Here is a 15764-nt window from a genome sequence, read left to right as displayed (position 1 = left end):
GCGACCACAGAGCGTTGCCCATACAGCCCCCATTCACCTGCGCCTTGGAGCCGAGAGCTGGGAGAATGGTTGCTCTTAAATCGATCTTGTTTGTGGCTTTATCTCCTTGGATTTGGAAGCAGACAGGGACCAGCTCTGAGTTAATCTTTTTGGTGACCTCCTTGTGAACTGGAGCAAGCCCAAGCCTCCCTGCAGCAGCCGCAGTCTCTCCCTGGACGGTTGCTGCCACGGCTCTCCCGCTTGCAGTACACATCCCCAGCGCAGAGCCGGGGGGATGCGCCCACGTCATGTTTCCCCCCCGAGTCTCTAGCTCAGCTTTCAGCCCCTGCTCCCTTGAGGTCTGCCCTGGGCAGGGCAGTTCCCCTCCATGCATCTCTCTGGAGGTCATGTTGGTCAGATCTTCTTGGGATATGAGCCCCAGGGAGAGCCGGCCGCATCGGAGGGGGTTTGGGGAGAGCTGCAGTGCCCTGTGGGGCAGACGGGCACTGGAGAGCACGGGACAGGACACAGCTCACAGCCCGGGCTAGAGGTCTGCAGCTTTATTTTGACCAAAAGGTGAGATGCTATTAGGAGGCAGTGCATGGGGAGTTTTTGGTCGCACAATAAATGGTGTACCAGAAGGAATGGTGGAAGCACCAAGTTTTGCGTAACTTAATGCTATGCAGATGAGTGTACAAGGGAGTTATCCTGAGTTGTGTTGGTTTGGGCTTGAATTATGCTAGCTGTGAGCCGAGAGGGTATTTCCAGGTATGCCACTACTTATGCTATATTATATTATATTATATTATATTATATTATATTATATTATATTATATTATATTATATTATATTATATTATATTATATTATATTATATTATATTATATTATATTATATTATATTATATTATATTATATTATATTATATTATTAGCTGTCATAGTTGAGTGCTGTGATTAAAAAGACAACAAATGACAGGGAAGAAGAACTGCCTGCCACCTATGTGCTCTTTGGCTCCATCTAACCTCTGATCCCCAGCCAGATTTTCACAAACGGGCTTGTCGTGGCATCTGACTGCCCGTGGCAACATCCCAGCATTACTCATATCAGGGCTGACTGGTTCTGGGCACTGGAAGTGAGACCTGGTACTTCTCTGGCGCCAGTTCTAATGCACCAGCTAGTGATGGGAAGAAGGCAGGTCAGAGTCAAGGCTTTGCAACCACGTGGCAGAAAACGGCGGGCTGTGGACACTGGGGAAGCCGTAGGGTCCTTTACCTCTCCCCCACCCGACTTGAGACTTCAGTATAGTGCAAGAGAAAGGAGCATGGGATGAGCTCCCAAGTCACCTGCAAGGTGCTGGCTGACCATCTGGCGGGTAACCAGTTCCCATGTGGATGAATGGAACCGGGTTTTAGTTTGGATTACGTGGATGAGAGGGGAGCTGAGAGCGGTGGGCTGGGGCAGGGCTGATTATGAGCCTTTCTGCCTCTCTGCTGTAGGATTACATGCAGAACGTCCACGGGAAGGAAATCGATCTGCTGAGAACTACAGTGAAGGTACCAGGCAAGCGGCTACCCAGGGCGACAACGGCAGCAGCACCCAGCGCCAGCCCCAAAGCCAACGGGCTTGCAAAGGAGCGGAGCAGCACGCAGCTGACGGGAGGCACAGGTAAGCGTTGGTGTGGGTGCCAGAGCTGGCGGCGGACCTCCCCTCCGGTACCTCAGCAGTGCCATGCTTTGCTGAGCTGGAAACAAAAGCTGTTCCAGAGTTTCTTCCTTCCACCGCTCTCTGTGAGTGCCTTCGGTGGGTGTTGGTGTTTCCGTGCAGGTCTCAGGTAAGCTCCTGTTGGGATTTCATGCTGGTTAGTGTCCAGGACAGATGAAAGAGTAGAAGGGCTTTAACTAGTGGCGTGAGCTCCCCGAGAGGAAATGGTCCAGTCTGATGAGTTGCTGTGCGTCGGGGAGGCTGTTGCTCCCTAAAACAAAGGAAATCTCAGCCAGGGATGTCTCTTGATCCCTGGCAAGTTCTCTTCTGTTTGTTTCCTTTTTCGTGCCCCCCTTTTCCCTCCTCACTTTCCCCTGGAGAAATCGTAATGCGAGGGGCTTGGTTTGTAGTTACTGTTCTTCTGCGTGCACATTCAAGAGGCACAGCTGCAGAGAGTGGTGAGAGGAGGTGAGGTTGGGAGCCTCTATGGTTTCTCATGGAGTTCATGCCACACTGCGTGCTGCTTCCGCTCCCACAGGAGGTATCTCGCCCTTGGAGCGTTCCTGCCCAAGTTACCTAGGGCGTTGACATGCCTCTACTTTGTCCTCGGGGTTGGTATCCTTGCCCAGGATGGACAGTTTCCACACACGTTCTTCCCAGCCAGCTGTTGGCAGCAGTCTGGTCCAGCAGGGGAGGGGTACCCCTCTGCTCTTTGGGATAATGAGGGAGCGCTGATAATGCTGCTGCTAACAGAAATCCTTCATAATCTGATACTGCACGCTGTGCCACCAAGTATGAACTTGGGTAACCGCATCTGATTGATGAGGAATTGGCTGGATGGTCACATCCAGAGGGTAGTTGTCAACGGCTCAATGTCCAGATGGAGATCAGTGACAAGTGATCTTCCTCAGAGGTCCATACTGGGACCAGCACTGTTTAGTATCTTCATCAGTAACATAGACAGCCGGACTGAGTGCACCCTCAGCAAGTCTGCAGACAACACCAAGCTGAGTGGTGCGGTCGACATGCCTGAGGGACGGGATGCCATCCGGAGGGACCTGGACAGGCTGGAGAAGTGGTCCCATGTGAACCTCAAGAAGTTCAACAAGGCCAAGTGCACGGTCCTGCACCGGGGTCGGGACAGCCCCTGGTGTCCGTACAGGCTGGGGATGGAGAGATGGAGAGCAGCCCTGCCGAGAGGGTCTTGGGGGTACTGGTGGATGAGAAGCTCACTGTGAGTCGGCAATGTGCGCTGGCAGCCCAGCGAGCCCCCGGCACCCCGGGCTGCATCCCCCGCAGCGTGGCCAGCAGGGCGAGGGGGCGATTGTGCCCCTCTGCTGCGCTCTGCTCTGCTCTGGGGAGACCCCCCCGCAGTGCTGCCTCCAGCTCGGGGGGCTCAGCACAGGAGAGACATGGAGCTGGTGGAGCGGGGCCAGAGGAGGCCCCGGAGATGCTGGGAGGGCTGGAGCTCCTCTGCTGGGAGGACAGGCTGGGAGAGGTGGGGGGGTCAGCCTGGAGAAGAGAAGGCTCTGGGGAGACCTGAGAGCCCCTTCCAGTACCTAAAGGAGCTCCAGGAGAGCTGGGGAGGGACTCTTCACCAGGGAGGGGAGTGATGGGACAAGGGGGAACAGTTTGACACTGACAGAGGGGAGATTGAGATGAGATATTGGGAAGAAATTGTTGCCTGTGCGGGCGGTGAGCCCCTGGCGCAGGGTGCCCCGAGAAGCTGTGGCTGCCCCATCCCTGGAGGTGGTCAAGGCCAGGTTGGACGGGACTGGGAGCAACCTGGGCTGGGGGGAGGTGGCCCTGCCCAGGGCGGGGGGGAGGACTAGGTGACCTTTAAAGGTCCCTTCCAACCTAAACCGTTCTCTGATTCTGTGATTCTGTCCCCATTTCTGTTCAGTCCTGCTCCGCACCCCGGTTGCGTCCTGTGGTCAGGGTGCTGTCAGCAGTGTGCTTCACGGCTTTCTGGAGCTGAGGACTCGCAAGATGGGATGCAGCTGGAGTGAGTGCCAGGAGCTGGCTGGGGCCCTCAGCATCACACACGGCATAGGGAATGGGGCATGTGACATCACTGTGTTCACGTGGTGCCGGGTGTGAAATCATAAGCCCTTCTGAACGCAAACTGCTGTTTCTGTAGAGTCAGATGAACTGTTCATCCGCAGACCGGATGAACTGCCAGCGAAAGATTGCAATTACTGTCTTTTTAGCCCAAGGATGTGCAACTCTGCCTGTTTTCTGCCATGGCTCTCCACTCAATGCTGTCATTTCTTCACCACCACCGTACACCCGCAGCGTGCCCAAGTGCGGTGACAATTCCTGCCTCTGTACAGAGGCGCTTCTCGGGTGCACACTTCTCGGGTGCTTTGTCTGAGCTCCTGCTTAGAGAAGGTTATTGGAGCTGTAGGAAGACTTCAAAGACAAACCACAGAAAAGCTTATGGTGATGTCAAACCAAATGCCCACGTAACGCCGTATCCTGCTTTCAGTAGTCATCTCAGTCCTGTTGGGCTCACTAGAGCAGATTGAGATGTGACTTGATTACTGATTGCTGCTGCTTGGAGAACCAGTGCCCAGAAGTGAGCACTGTGCGAGGCCTTTCAGTCTGGTTGACAAAGCTTGAGGAGACGCAGTGCGTGGAGGCTGAAGTTAGAGCAATTTAAACTTGAGAGGAGATGTAGTTTCCCAGCAGGGAGGGTAATTAAATGTTGGAATAGTTTATCTGGAGAGCCGGTGGACTTAGCACTGCTTGAAGCCTTTAAAATGAGATTAGTTATCTTCCTACAAGATATGCTTTAATCCAGCTCGCGTGTGTGTGTCGCTGCACGCGTGTGCGTAGGGGATCGAGCTGGATGGATACGATGGTCTTTTTTCATGTAGAAATCTGTGAATTTGAGATCCCCTGTTCACTGTTTTTTCTCGGGGCCCCTGAGCGGAACACCGCTGTGCTACCCGGAGCACATGCGTTGTCACGGGGCTCAGCATTAAGACAGCAACCTTAATCAGATGTTATGTGTCTTGGCTTTGGGTGGTTGTCTGCGTTGGGCAGAAAGGCTTTTTCTCCTGGTACACAAACGGTAAGATGTTTTCTGAGGAATTTTTTCAACTCACTCTGATGCCTCCAAGACTGATTGCAGCTGACGATGCAGTCGCCACGGTAAGTGCGCTGACATGATACAAATCTGCTAAGGTGACTTGCTTATATCCCTGTGCAACGCAGAGTACTGGTTTTGGAGTTGGTAAAGAATCTGCCCTGCATCGAATTGGTGGGGACTTTGCAGTTTTGCCGCCTTTGGGGATAGGGATGGGGCTGCTACTGGGGTCCACTGGGCTTCTCTCATCTAATACATGTTTTGGGCAGCTGGAGAGGGAGCACCTCAGAGTTTGCAGTTCTCTCCTGGAGCACAAATTAATCTTCAGAGGACATAGAATCATAGAATCATGGAATAGTTAACAGTTGGAAGGGACCTTAAAGATCATCTGGTTCCACCCCCCTGCCCTGGGCAGGGACACCTCCCACTAGACCAGGTTGCTCCAAGCCTTGGAGCTTTGGAGACCTGAATACTTTGCTGTCACACAGTGGGAGTGTCTGGGAAAAACCAAACGGCCTGTGCTTAGAGTTCAAAGCAAGTGGTCCACGGCTTCCTTGTGACCTGAGCTCCACCAAGGTGAGTGAGTGTGCTAATTCATGTCCACTAGATCATAGAATCATAGAATCATAGAATGGTTTAGGTTGGAAAGGACCTTGAAGATCATCGAGTTCCAACCCCCCTGCCATGGGCAGGGACACCTCCCACCAGCCCAGGTTGCCCAAGGCCACGTCCAGCCTGGCCGTGAACACCTCCAGGGATGGGGCCTCAACAACCTCTCTGGGCAACCTGTGCCAGTGCCTCACCACCCTCACAGGGAAAAACTTCTTCCTAATGTTCAATCTAAACCTGCCCTCTTCCAGTTTAAAGCCACTCCCCCTCGTCCTATCACTCCATGCCCCAGTAAAAAGTCCCTCCCCAGCTCTCCTGTAGGCCCCCTTTAGGGACTGGAAGGCCGCAATAGTATCTCCCCGGAGCCTTCTCTTCTCCAGGCTGAACAGCCCCAGCTCTCTCAGCCTCTCCTCATAGGAGAGGCGCTCTAGCCCTCGGATCATCCTCGTGGCTCTCCTGTGGACACACTCCAGCAGGTCCATGTCCTTCTTCTGTTGGGGACTCCAGAGCTGGAGGCAGTACTCCAGGTGGGGTCTCACCAGAGCGGAGTAGAGGAGCAGAATCCCCTCCTTTGACCTGCTGGCCACACTTCTGATGCAGCCCAGGATACGGTTGGCCTTCTGGGCTGCGATCGCCCACTGCCGGCTCATGCTGAGCTTCTCGTCAATCAGCACCCCCAGGTCCTTCTCCTCAGGGCTGCTCTCCTGCCATTCCCCACCCAACCTGGAGGGCTTGGGATTGCCCTGACCCAGAGGTAGGACCCTGCACTTGGCCTTGTTGAACTGCATGAGGTTGGCTTGGGCCCACCTCTGCAGCCTGTCCAGGTCCCTCTGGATGGCATCCCTCCCCTCCAGCGTGTCTGCCTCGCCACACAGCTTGGTGTCATCGGCAAACTTGCTGAGGGTGCACTCTACCCCACTCTCCATGTCGCCAACAAAGATGTTGAACAGTACAGGCCCCAGATGCACAGTCCTTACCCAGGGCGAGAAAAGAAGAAGTAGATAAAGGGGAGGAGGAGAAAAAAAAAGATAAAATATCTCACACTGCCCTGTACATGGATAAAATACACACATGCAGCACTCTGGTGGTGATTCAAAATAACCTCCAAAGTAGGAACAGACAGTGCAACTTGGAGCTAAATTAAGTAGGAATGGGGAAGGGGCTTGTATTTGTGAAACCTGTGGGACTCGGAGCTCAATGGATGATGGTACCCTGGTATTTAAACCATAAAGAAGGCAACTTTACTGTAGTCAGAGTTAGTTTTATTTTAGGTTGTGTGTGTTCCCATTGTAAACTCTGTTTTCAGAGGCACAGAATGTTGTCGGACTTTGCAGCTGCCTTATGGCCACCAAAGGCTTACTTTTTGTGAAATATGTGTGCAAGTGTGGTGATGTGCGTGCCCAGGGAGGTTGTGCAGTCTCCCTCTTCAGAGATACTCAAAAACCATCCAGACACAGTCCAGGGCAATGGGCTCTGGGTGGCCCTGCTTGAGCAGGGGGTTGGACAGGAGGACCTCCAGAGGTCCCTTCCAGCCTCAGCCACGATGGGATCACAGAATCACAGAATCACAGAATTATCAGAGTTGGAAGGGACCTCTAGAGATCATCTAGTCCAACTCTCCTGCTAAAGCAGGATTGCCTAGAGCACATTACTCAGGACTGCATCCAGGCGGGTCTTGAAAATCTCCAGGGATGCTGTATTCGTTTTGTCAGTATTAAAAATTTGTCTCTGAGAGCTGTAAATCTTCAGAGACTTGGTGCAAAGATTGCCTAGAAGCACAAGTTTTGTCCTCAATTAGAATTTTTTTGGATATGCCTTCCAGAAATCTCTCTCATATGCCCTGATATTTCTGTGACACTTCCCTGCCACCCTCCTGTCCCCTGGATTTTCTTTGGAGACTGGTTGCAGTCTACCATTGAACCACTCGATCTGTGACATTCTGGTTCAGCTGTGTGGCTGCTGAGCTGTGGAGTGTTCCTGGCACAGCTTTGGTTATGGCAAGGACTCTCCTGGAGAGCACCTAGGGAGCAGTGTGGGCCGGCACAGATTGAGTGCAGCTTTGCGGGGGACAGAGTTACCGTGTGTACGCAAAAGCTTAGTTGCGTCCCGGGGTCTCAGGGCCAGGGGACAGTGTTGTTAGTGTGCACATTGTAGATGCCCCGTCCCTGGAGGTGTTCAAGGCCAGATTGGACGGGGCTCTGAGCAACCTGGGCTGGGGGGAGGTGTCCCTGCCCAGGGCAGGGGGTGGAACCAGATGGTCTTTAATGTCCCCTCCAACCCAAACCTTTCCATGATTCTGTGATCTCCAGAGGGACCTCTCTCGGGGCTGGGTAGGTGGCTGTGCTGCTGCTGCAGGGTCGCCTTCCCATGGTAGAGCAGCACCTGGGCTGCTGTGCGCAGTGCGGCCCCATGGCTGGCACGTGTCGGGGTCCAGCACGCACCAGGAGAGGGGTCCACCCCACTGCACGCTGCTGTCCCGCTCGGTACCCCACGCTGACACAGGTTTTTAAGCAAGGGCCCCGATGGCTCTTGTGTCCCACTATGGAAAGAATCCTTTCAGTGGCACAGATGTGGTCAGGGACAGCGATGGCATCGTTGGTCTGTTCGAGCCATCCCTCCGTTGCCTCGGGCGGGAGGGTGTTGTGTGTATGTGCTCCACCTTCTGCAGTCATGACTGCAACACTTCCTTGGGCCAAGCATCTTGCGTCAGGAAAACGACTGTCCTTACCCCGGAGAGAGGTGGGGGAGAAGGGACATGCAGCGCTGGGTTCCTGGAAAGCCGTGAGCCTCCGGGGCCAGCGGGAGCGCGCTTTTGTGAGTGTGTCCGAGCAAAACATTTCATCCCTTAGCTGAGAATATGTTGTGACCGATGTGCATGAAGGCTCAGAGTATGTTGAGGGTATAAGCAATACGTGGATGTAGGTATAAAGAGAGTAAATGCTTCTTGTAGTTCGTAAAGTGCTACTCAATATAAAAACTGAGTAGCAAAGGTACCGGTTCCTCGGTAAGCCATCGGCACTGCGTTGGCACGAGGTGAGAGCACAGGCATGCCTTGGCAGAAGGAGACACGCCATGGACAGGTTGCGCGGGGAAGCACGGCACGGCAGGGACAAGGCTGGTTGTTGGCTTCCATGTCGGCACCAGTGCTGGGATCACTTAGCGCTCTGACGGAGGGGGTGGTCGTGTGGGTGCTGGAGCCCAGCTTTTGGAGCTAGATCGGGGTGCGGGCACGAAGTGGTCTTCCCGATGGAGAATTCAGGGTGCATTGCACGGAGGTAACAAGTCAAAACAGAGCAGTAAGCGCCGGCGCTTCTGACCGACTGCACCCTGAGGCGTGAGGAGGGAACCCCAAAGCGGGTGGCCAGTTCCTGCCACAGTCTAAATGACCTGTGTAAAATGGGCATTCCCTGGTGTCCGTCTGGGGAGAAACCCTCTCTAGCGGGCGCTGGTCGGCACCTTCCACATGCAGCCGGAGCCCAAGGACACCCGTGCTTGCAGGTGCCGGTGGGGTTCAGCAGTACGAGCCCGGCCATGGGCTCTCCCGTCCCTCCTTGCTCCCTGCCGCGGGGCGGGAGGGCAGTGTGGGACGCCGCGGTGCTGCCAGGCCTGTGGTGTCTCCTGGGAAGGATCGACGCCGTCGGCCATCACCAGGGTGCGGGTGGCAGTTCCCAGGCTCCCCACCGCAGCACCGGCTGCTCTTCCAAACCACTCCTGCATCTCCGGTGCCAGCTGGAGAGCATTGAGGGACAGTTTTGGCATCAGTGTGGCCCTGGTGCTGCAGCGGGCTGTCGGGCGCCTGCACCAGTGCTGCGGAGGCTGGAGGGGACCACAGGACTGCGTAGGTCTCACCCGTGTCCCCATCCCACTGCCCGGGGGGACTCCTCTCCTCCTCCGTCCCAGGCCGGTGTCCTGTGCCGGGCAGCCCTGCCGGGCCGGTGCTGGGTGTCCATGGAACACGCCACCCCCTGAGCCTGCGTTACAGTGCATATGCACGCGGCTCACGCTAAAATTGTCCTGACAGACTCCCTCATGGCATTTCCCAACTTCTGGTATCCTAACTTTATCATGAAGATCTTTTTTCTTCCCTTTAATACATTTTTGTGACACAGCTAGAAGACCCGTGCTTTTCTGAAGAGCAGACCTTCTGCTCCGTGTCCCATGGGCAGGTTTTTACCCTCGGCCTGGTGAGGGACTGGGCCGGCTGAACGCCATCGCTCTCTGGTCGTGGGAGGTGGGAGGCGGCGCTGGCTGTTTCCTGCGCTCTTGGGGCTTCCTGGGATGTAGGAACAAGGGACTTTGTCCAACAGCTGGTGGATGTGGCTCCTTTATTCCTGACCTCCTCTCTTCTGCCTGTGCTCTCCTCCTCTGCTCGCTTCTCCCACTCCGGCCATTCCTGCCTCTCCCACCACGACTCCATCCCCTGCTCACTTTTCCTCCTTCCCAGTGCTGCCGGTCACTGGTGATGGGCAGCACGAGCGCAGAAGAGCACTAATCAGAGATGGAGCTCTGGTTCCCCAGACCTCATACTACAGCAGCACCAGGCGCCAGGAGAAGCAGTTGCTCATGCTGCAAATCAGGCTGCATAGAAATAGGCACGGGTGCTTATCCTGGTCATGTCAGAGACTCGCAGAGACTTTGGAGGATCTGTCTGTGCTTCTCTGTTGGTCTAATTTTCCACAACTAGAAACAAGACCACCAAAACCACCTAGGTTAGTCAGAGCATCCCTGTGTCTGGGTTTTGGAGTCAGGTGTGTCCTAAAAGGACACTGATACTTGCTAAAGGACTTGTTTGAAAGCACGAGTAGAAGTTGTCCACAAGCGGTGGGAACTGTGGAGACTCCTGAAGTCTCAAAGGAAGAGCACCAGGAGTTCCTGGCCTTTGGAGAAAGCTGAGAAAGTTCTTGGCAATTACTGCTCAGTCTTTTAAGCCCTCGGTCAGGTGAGACAGTGCTGGTTATGGTCCAGTGGTGGAAACATCTACTTGTTCTGGGATTCTGGGCTGGAGCAGTACTGGGCCAGGTGCTGGGCACACGGAGCACGGGCAGCTTCCATCCACCGCAGCTGGAGCAGACAGAGCGCAGAGTGCCCCAGTGAGCTCTGGGCACACAGCTCCGCGGGGTGACGTGGGCACCTTGGCAGGCGGAGCACGAGCAGCACCTCGCGGTGTCTCCTGTGCCGGGCGAACCCACCTGGTGTTTGGGTTGGAGAGGACAGGAGGGGATGTGCAGATCTCGCCATCGGGGCGCCAGCGTGCCGTGTTCTGGGCATAACTTGGCCGTAGTATGGAGCCCGGCAGCGCGTATTCATTGCACGTGTGGCAGTGCTGGTTCAGGTGTCTCCTTCAGATCCCCACGGGTCCTCTTCCCACCGGAATATCACTTCTCTTCCACTCTTCTTCAGGGATCACCAGATGTGTCTCTGCTGCAGTTCAGCTCACCCTTTCTGCTCCTTTGCCCCTTCTGTATCTCACTCTGTGTGTGTTTCTGCCTTGAAGAATGAGGGCAGCTCTTACTCAAAGTGCAGACGGGATGGAAAGGAATTTTTTAGTGGGAAAGGGCAGATGGCAGCACAAGAAGAATATGGAGACAATGTCAGTCAGCATGAGAGACTGGTCTCAGCACAGCTGCAGCCCTGAGTTCTGCTTTGCAGAGGTTTGTAGGGACTCAGTCCAAAGCAGTCACCACAGGGAACAGGGCATGGAGGATGCTGCCGGGAAGCACGGTGTGTGGTGCCTGTGCGCGTACGTAGACGTGCAGAGCACACAAGCCTGTTCCTTGGCATGGCATTGCAGCCGGGCAATGTAAAAGGAGGCTGAGCCGCTGAACACTGGGAAACCTGCCTTCGGATGAGAAGGGAAGTGTAAGGAAAATTCAGCAGAGACTGCTGAGATTGTTGTGGTTGCGAGCAGCTACACAGAGGCAGTTTCCAACAGCAGAAGGCGGCTGATGGAGCAGGCAGAAGCAGTGCAGATGCTCTACCTCGGCCTGAGATGCTGAGCTCGCACACCAGTCCCGAGTGGGGTTTTCTGGCCAGCGTTGGGCCGGCAGCTGGGCAAGGTGGCTCGGAGATGGGACTAGAGGAAAGAAAATGCGGGAGAGATGGAGCTCTCATGGTATTGGGGTGGAGGTTGAAGGAGAACACTCTGCCTGTTTCTGCGGTGGCTCAGTGTGGGGCTCTCCAGCGCCCTGAGGACCACGAGCCGCCCGTGGGGTTTGCTGCCAAGCAGTGCGGGAGAGCGACGGTTGCACCAGTGTCTCTGGTGCAGAGGCGGCCAAGCAGCATGGGCCCAGCGGGTCCCGGTGTCGGGGTGTGAGCGTGTGCACTGGGGTCTTGTACGTGGGGGAAGAGCTGGAAGGGGCTGATGCTGCTCCGTCACCTTCATCCTGTGGAACAGTGTGTCAGGGCAGGCTGCATGTGAGCCCTCCTCCTCCTCCTCCCCCTCCTCCTCCTCCTCCTGCAGGATTGCTCTGTAGCCGAGGCAAAGCATTTTCTTAATGTCTGCGGTGGTGGAGGCACTGCATGGGGTGCGCTGGCTCGGCTCATGCTCGTGTCTGCTCTGGAGTGACGAGGGTCCCGCTGTCCCCGGCTGAGTTGTGAGTGCTGGCATGGACTCACAGCCTCGCTGGCCGGCACAGGAGAGCCCTCGGGGCACCGTGCCTGGGAAGCTTGCCCCTCTCCCCGTGGCTGTTGTGCCAGGTGGGGTGATGGGGGGCCTGTGCGGGTCTGGTCCGGGCAGCAGAGCGCCGGGGAGCCCTGCGCACGCTGGGCATGCTGCCGGGGTCCTCAGCAGCTGCAGGGTTTTGCCGGGTCCGTGCTGACGCCTGTCATCACGCTTCGCTGTCGCGTCCAGAGCAGACAGCCCGGGACGGTGTTTGCACAAGGCGGGCGGGAGGAGAGCACCTTGCCGTGGCCGCCGGGGTGCGTGGCGGTGGCGGCAGGGCCCCCCCAGGCCCGGAGCGTGCCCACTGCCCCCCGATGCTCTGCCTCTGCAGAGTGAGGGATTGGCTCCCCCAGGCCGGGGTTGCTGAGCCTGCTGTGATCATGTCACGTCGGGCTCCGTCGATGTTAACATCTCATTATCTTTGTTACTGTAATTACATTATCCGCTGCTTTATGCAGAATTATTCTCCGAGGACTAATTGATGGATCCATGTTTAATTCATTAATCATTAGCATCAAATTCGACAATTACAGTGCACACTGATTGTGGAATTTCAAATGTAATGAGGGAAGAATTAACAAAGAAAAGGGAAAACCTGTTTCCCTGGCATACCGCTGCTCGCCATGGGGGACAATGACATTGAGGGAAGAAGAGGCAGCAGAGAGCGGGGTGGCGCAGGTCATGGCAGACGGGAGGCTGGTGGGATCATCCTCTGCCTTTCTCCTGGTTGTGGCTGCACAATGTATTCTTTCAGGTCAGAGCGGGTCATCGGTCTCCTACAAAAGAGTGGGTATTTGGGTACTGAGGGGGAAAAGCTCAGCTCTCCCTTCTGGAACGAGGTTGCCTTCTCCACCCTGTGGGTGCGGGAGCAGCACATCTCGCCCTGCCGCGGCAGGTTTCGGGGGACACCAAGAACATCCCCAGTGTACACGTGTGCTCACACCCTTCTCAGGCAAAGCCAGCGGGTCAAGGTGTGCTGTCTGCCAAAGGAGCTTACTGCCCCCGTGGTTTGCCCATAGTGCCGGGGCTGGTCGGCACCCTGCAGGGTGCGTCGGACCTGCTCTTAAAGTCTATGGCTCTCTCTCGTCGCTTCAGTATTTCCTGCTCTGAGGCAGGAATCCCCTAACACTACTCTCTTTATTTTGGTGCCTGTGAACTTGTCAGCAGAAAGCAAGCCAGAAGAGTCTTTCCAGTCCTACCACATCAGCTGGTGGGTCTGCTGTCTCAAGGGCCGGGGTTGGTGCAGTGCCCCTGCACAGCTGCCTCAGCCCCAGATGTGGACAGGCTCCTTCCCTTCCTCCCTCCCTCCCTCCCTCCCTCCAGATGTGCCACTGCTGGCTCTCCTTCCTAATGGAAATGGGCAGCTTCTGCTTCATATTTTGGTGGTCCTTGCCACTTCACGCAGCCCGGGGGTGCTGACAGGCCTTCCCCGGCACCTTGTGCCCAGTCAGTTCAATAGCCGGGGATGTTTGGTTTTCTGCGGTCACCCTCGAGCGAGCCGTTGGAACTGGTGAGCTCGTGCCCAGCTCTTCAGTGCAGAGCAAAAGGGTTTGATTTAAACGGAGGTTTCCAGCTTGGTTTGCCCAGGTGCCGCGGTGGCGGCCGTGGCGAGCAGCTCCACGGACTGTGGCGCTTGCAGAGGGACTGGCCGGGTCGATGCTCCTGCCGGCGCCAGGCGGGGGGTGATGCTCCGAGCGGGGCCGAGGGCTGCTGGCGGGGAGCCCGCTGTTCCACCGCGGCTGGCCGTCATTCCGGCTAGTGCACTTTGCTTTCTGTTGAGTCCGACTGGAAAAGTTCAGTGTTGTTGTTCAGCCAAGGGCCAAGAACTTGGACACGGGGACGCCGAAGCTGAAAGGAAGCGGGTGAGGGTCTGTCTGTGCTCTTTGTCGCTGTGGGGCCTCTCTCCTTCCCAATAATATGTTAAAGGGTTGTTTGTAGTCTGAAGATGAAGCAGAGATCAGAGATTTAGTAAAATTTATCTGTAATTAATACTTTGCATCATGAATCATGTATAAAATACTGCAAATTCATATGTATGTTATAAATATTATAAATTCACTATAACGTTCATATGGTAACATCTTGCGAATGTTTATTTGGCTGCCTGAAGTAGGAGGATGAATCCAAATGTGAGGTTGGAGCCGTTGCGTTCAGTGCTTTGCACTGAGTAGAAGCTGGAAATGGTCAGGACTTCGCGGGACAGCGGAGGAGTGCAGCGGGAACTTGAAGGGATGACACGAGGCAGGACAGTTCCAGCAAACCTCAGTGCCCGGTTCTTGTGGTGGGCGGAAGGCTGAAGGACTGAGATACACTGGATCAGCGTGAGGTTATCTTTGCTAGGCGTACGCTAGAGTTGCGATGAATTTAGTACTTCCAAGCACTGTAGCTCTGTTCTCTCAGCTATTGCGATTTCTTTCTATAGAAGGAAGACTAAGGCAAAGAGAATATAAAGCCAAAATTGTCAAAAACATCCGCTAACTATGTGCCCTCAGTTTAGAGCCTAAGAATTGCTTTTTCTTTCCCAAGAACTTAGCCTTTTTTTAGCCCTTTAAAGTGTAGCTGTGAGCAGTGAGCTCCTGTTTGTCAGTCCTCAGAGTCTCCACCTGGGCACTCAGAACAGGAGGAACACGTTATTAGTAGCTGTTTTTGACAAGTGTTGGTATAAGTGACTTGAACAGTGGTTCTGGGAAATGTGCAGCGGTGTATGGATTAGATCCCAGATCCCCAAAGGAAATATTCAGCTCCTTAACCTTGGGCTGCCTCTGCTTTCCCTCCTGCCTTCTGCGTTGTTCTTTTGGGCACCGTGATCCCGCAAGAAATCTTTCAGAGGTCAGAAGGTAACAGGCCCCCTCACTCCTCATCATCATCCCCATCGCCCTCGGTGTGCGCGGGCCCGCGGTCTGCCAGTTCATCTCCCTCCCACTGTCCCTCGCGTGGGCAGGAGATGTGCGAGCACTGTGCAACGATCACCTTTGTGCCTGGACGAGGTGGCGCTCGCGTTGGTTGGTACCACCGTACTGTGCTGAGCTTTGTCTCCGCTGTGGACCGAGGGGATGGGATTTTTCAAGCAGTGGTGCCTGGAGACATGCTAGCTGCACTGCACCCACTGCAGGGAGCGTACTGCCGCCCGGTGCCAGCCCAGTCCGGGTGCAGCGCTGCAGCGCTGTTCTGGTTCATTTTCATCTGAAAGGCGTGCATTTTGTGTGATCAGAGGCTGCTCGGGCACGTGAGCCGAAGGCGCGGGCCTGGCTGGAGCTAAGCGCCGGTGCAGACGCAAGGCGGGGGCTGTGCTGCCCGGCGGAGCACACGCGGCACTGTCCGCTCGGCCCCAGTCCGTCCTGCCCCCCCAAATCACCCCGCGGGCCTCTTCGGAGCTCAGGACCTCCCCAGTGGCTCCCACGGCACAGTGGTCGGTCAGCTAATGTAGGCTTAGCCCCTGGGTTTGGGGGAGTTTGCCTGCGGTGTGGGTTAGTCACTGGTTCCTGCACAACCTCTGAGTGGGAAACTGGTGATTGCGGGATGAGCATCCTCTCCCTGCTCAAGGGACTCAGTTACCTGTAACATCTTTGGTGGTTTACAATATTCCGTACTCCATAAAAGTGTTAGTTTTCTGTATGTTTCAGAGGGTCCGTGAACTTTGGTGCATGCCCAGCTTTCGATAAAGGCCACACGTTCTCTGCGGAGGTGGCAGTAGACACCAGACCCAGGAGCGAGGTGCTCGC

General features: G+C 55.4%; 1 protein-coding gene across 1 annotated transcript in view; it reads left to right on the top strand.

Annotated features, from left to right (window-relative positions):
• The window catches only part of AGAP3 (ArfGAP with GTPase domain, ankyrin repeat and PH domain 3), a gene marked incomplete at both ends in the record, with an annotated part of 153037 nt that overhangs the window by 101119 nt on the left and 36154 nt on the right, over positions 1 to 15764 (top strand). Inside the window, one exon of the mRNA XM_082479178.1 lies at positions 1477 to 1645. Within this exon, the coding sequence (XP_082335304.1) occupies positions 1477 to 1645 (169 nt within the window). The remainder of the gene's footprint in view (positions 1 to 1476; positions 1646 to 15764) is intronic.

The sequence above is a fragment of the Vanellus vanellus genome (genome assembly GCF_965231255.1).
Source record: "Vanellus vanellus genome assembly, chromosome: 2".
NCBI classification, from domain to species: domain Eukaryota; kingdom Metazoa; phylum Chordata; class Aves; order Charadriiformes; family Charadriidae; genus Vanellus; species Vanellus vanellus.
The sequence above is the reverse complement of the archived record's forward strand: the minus strand, read 5'-3'. Positions and strand labels throughout refer to the sequence as shown.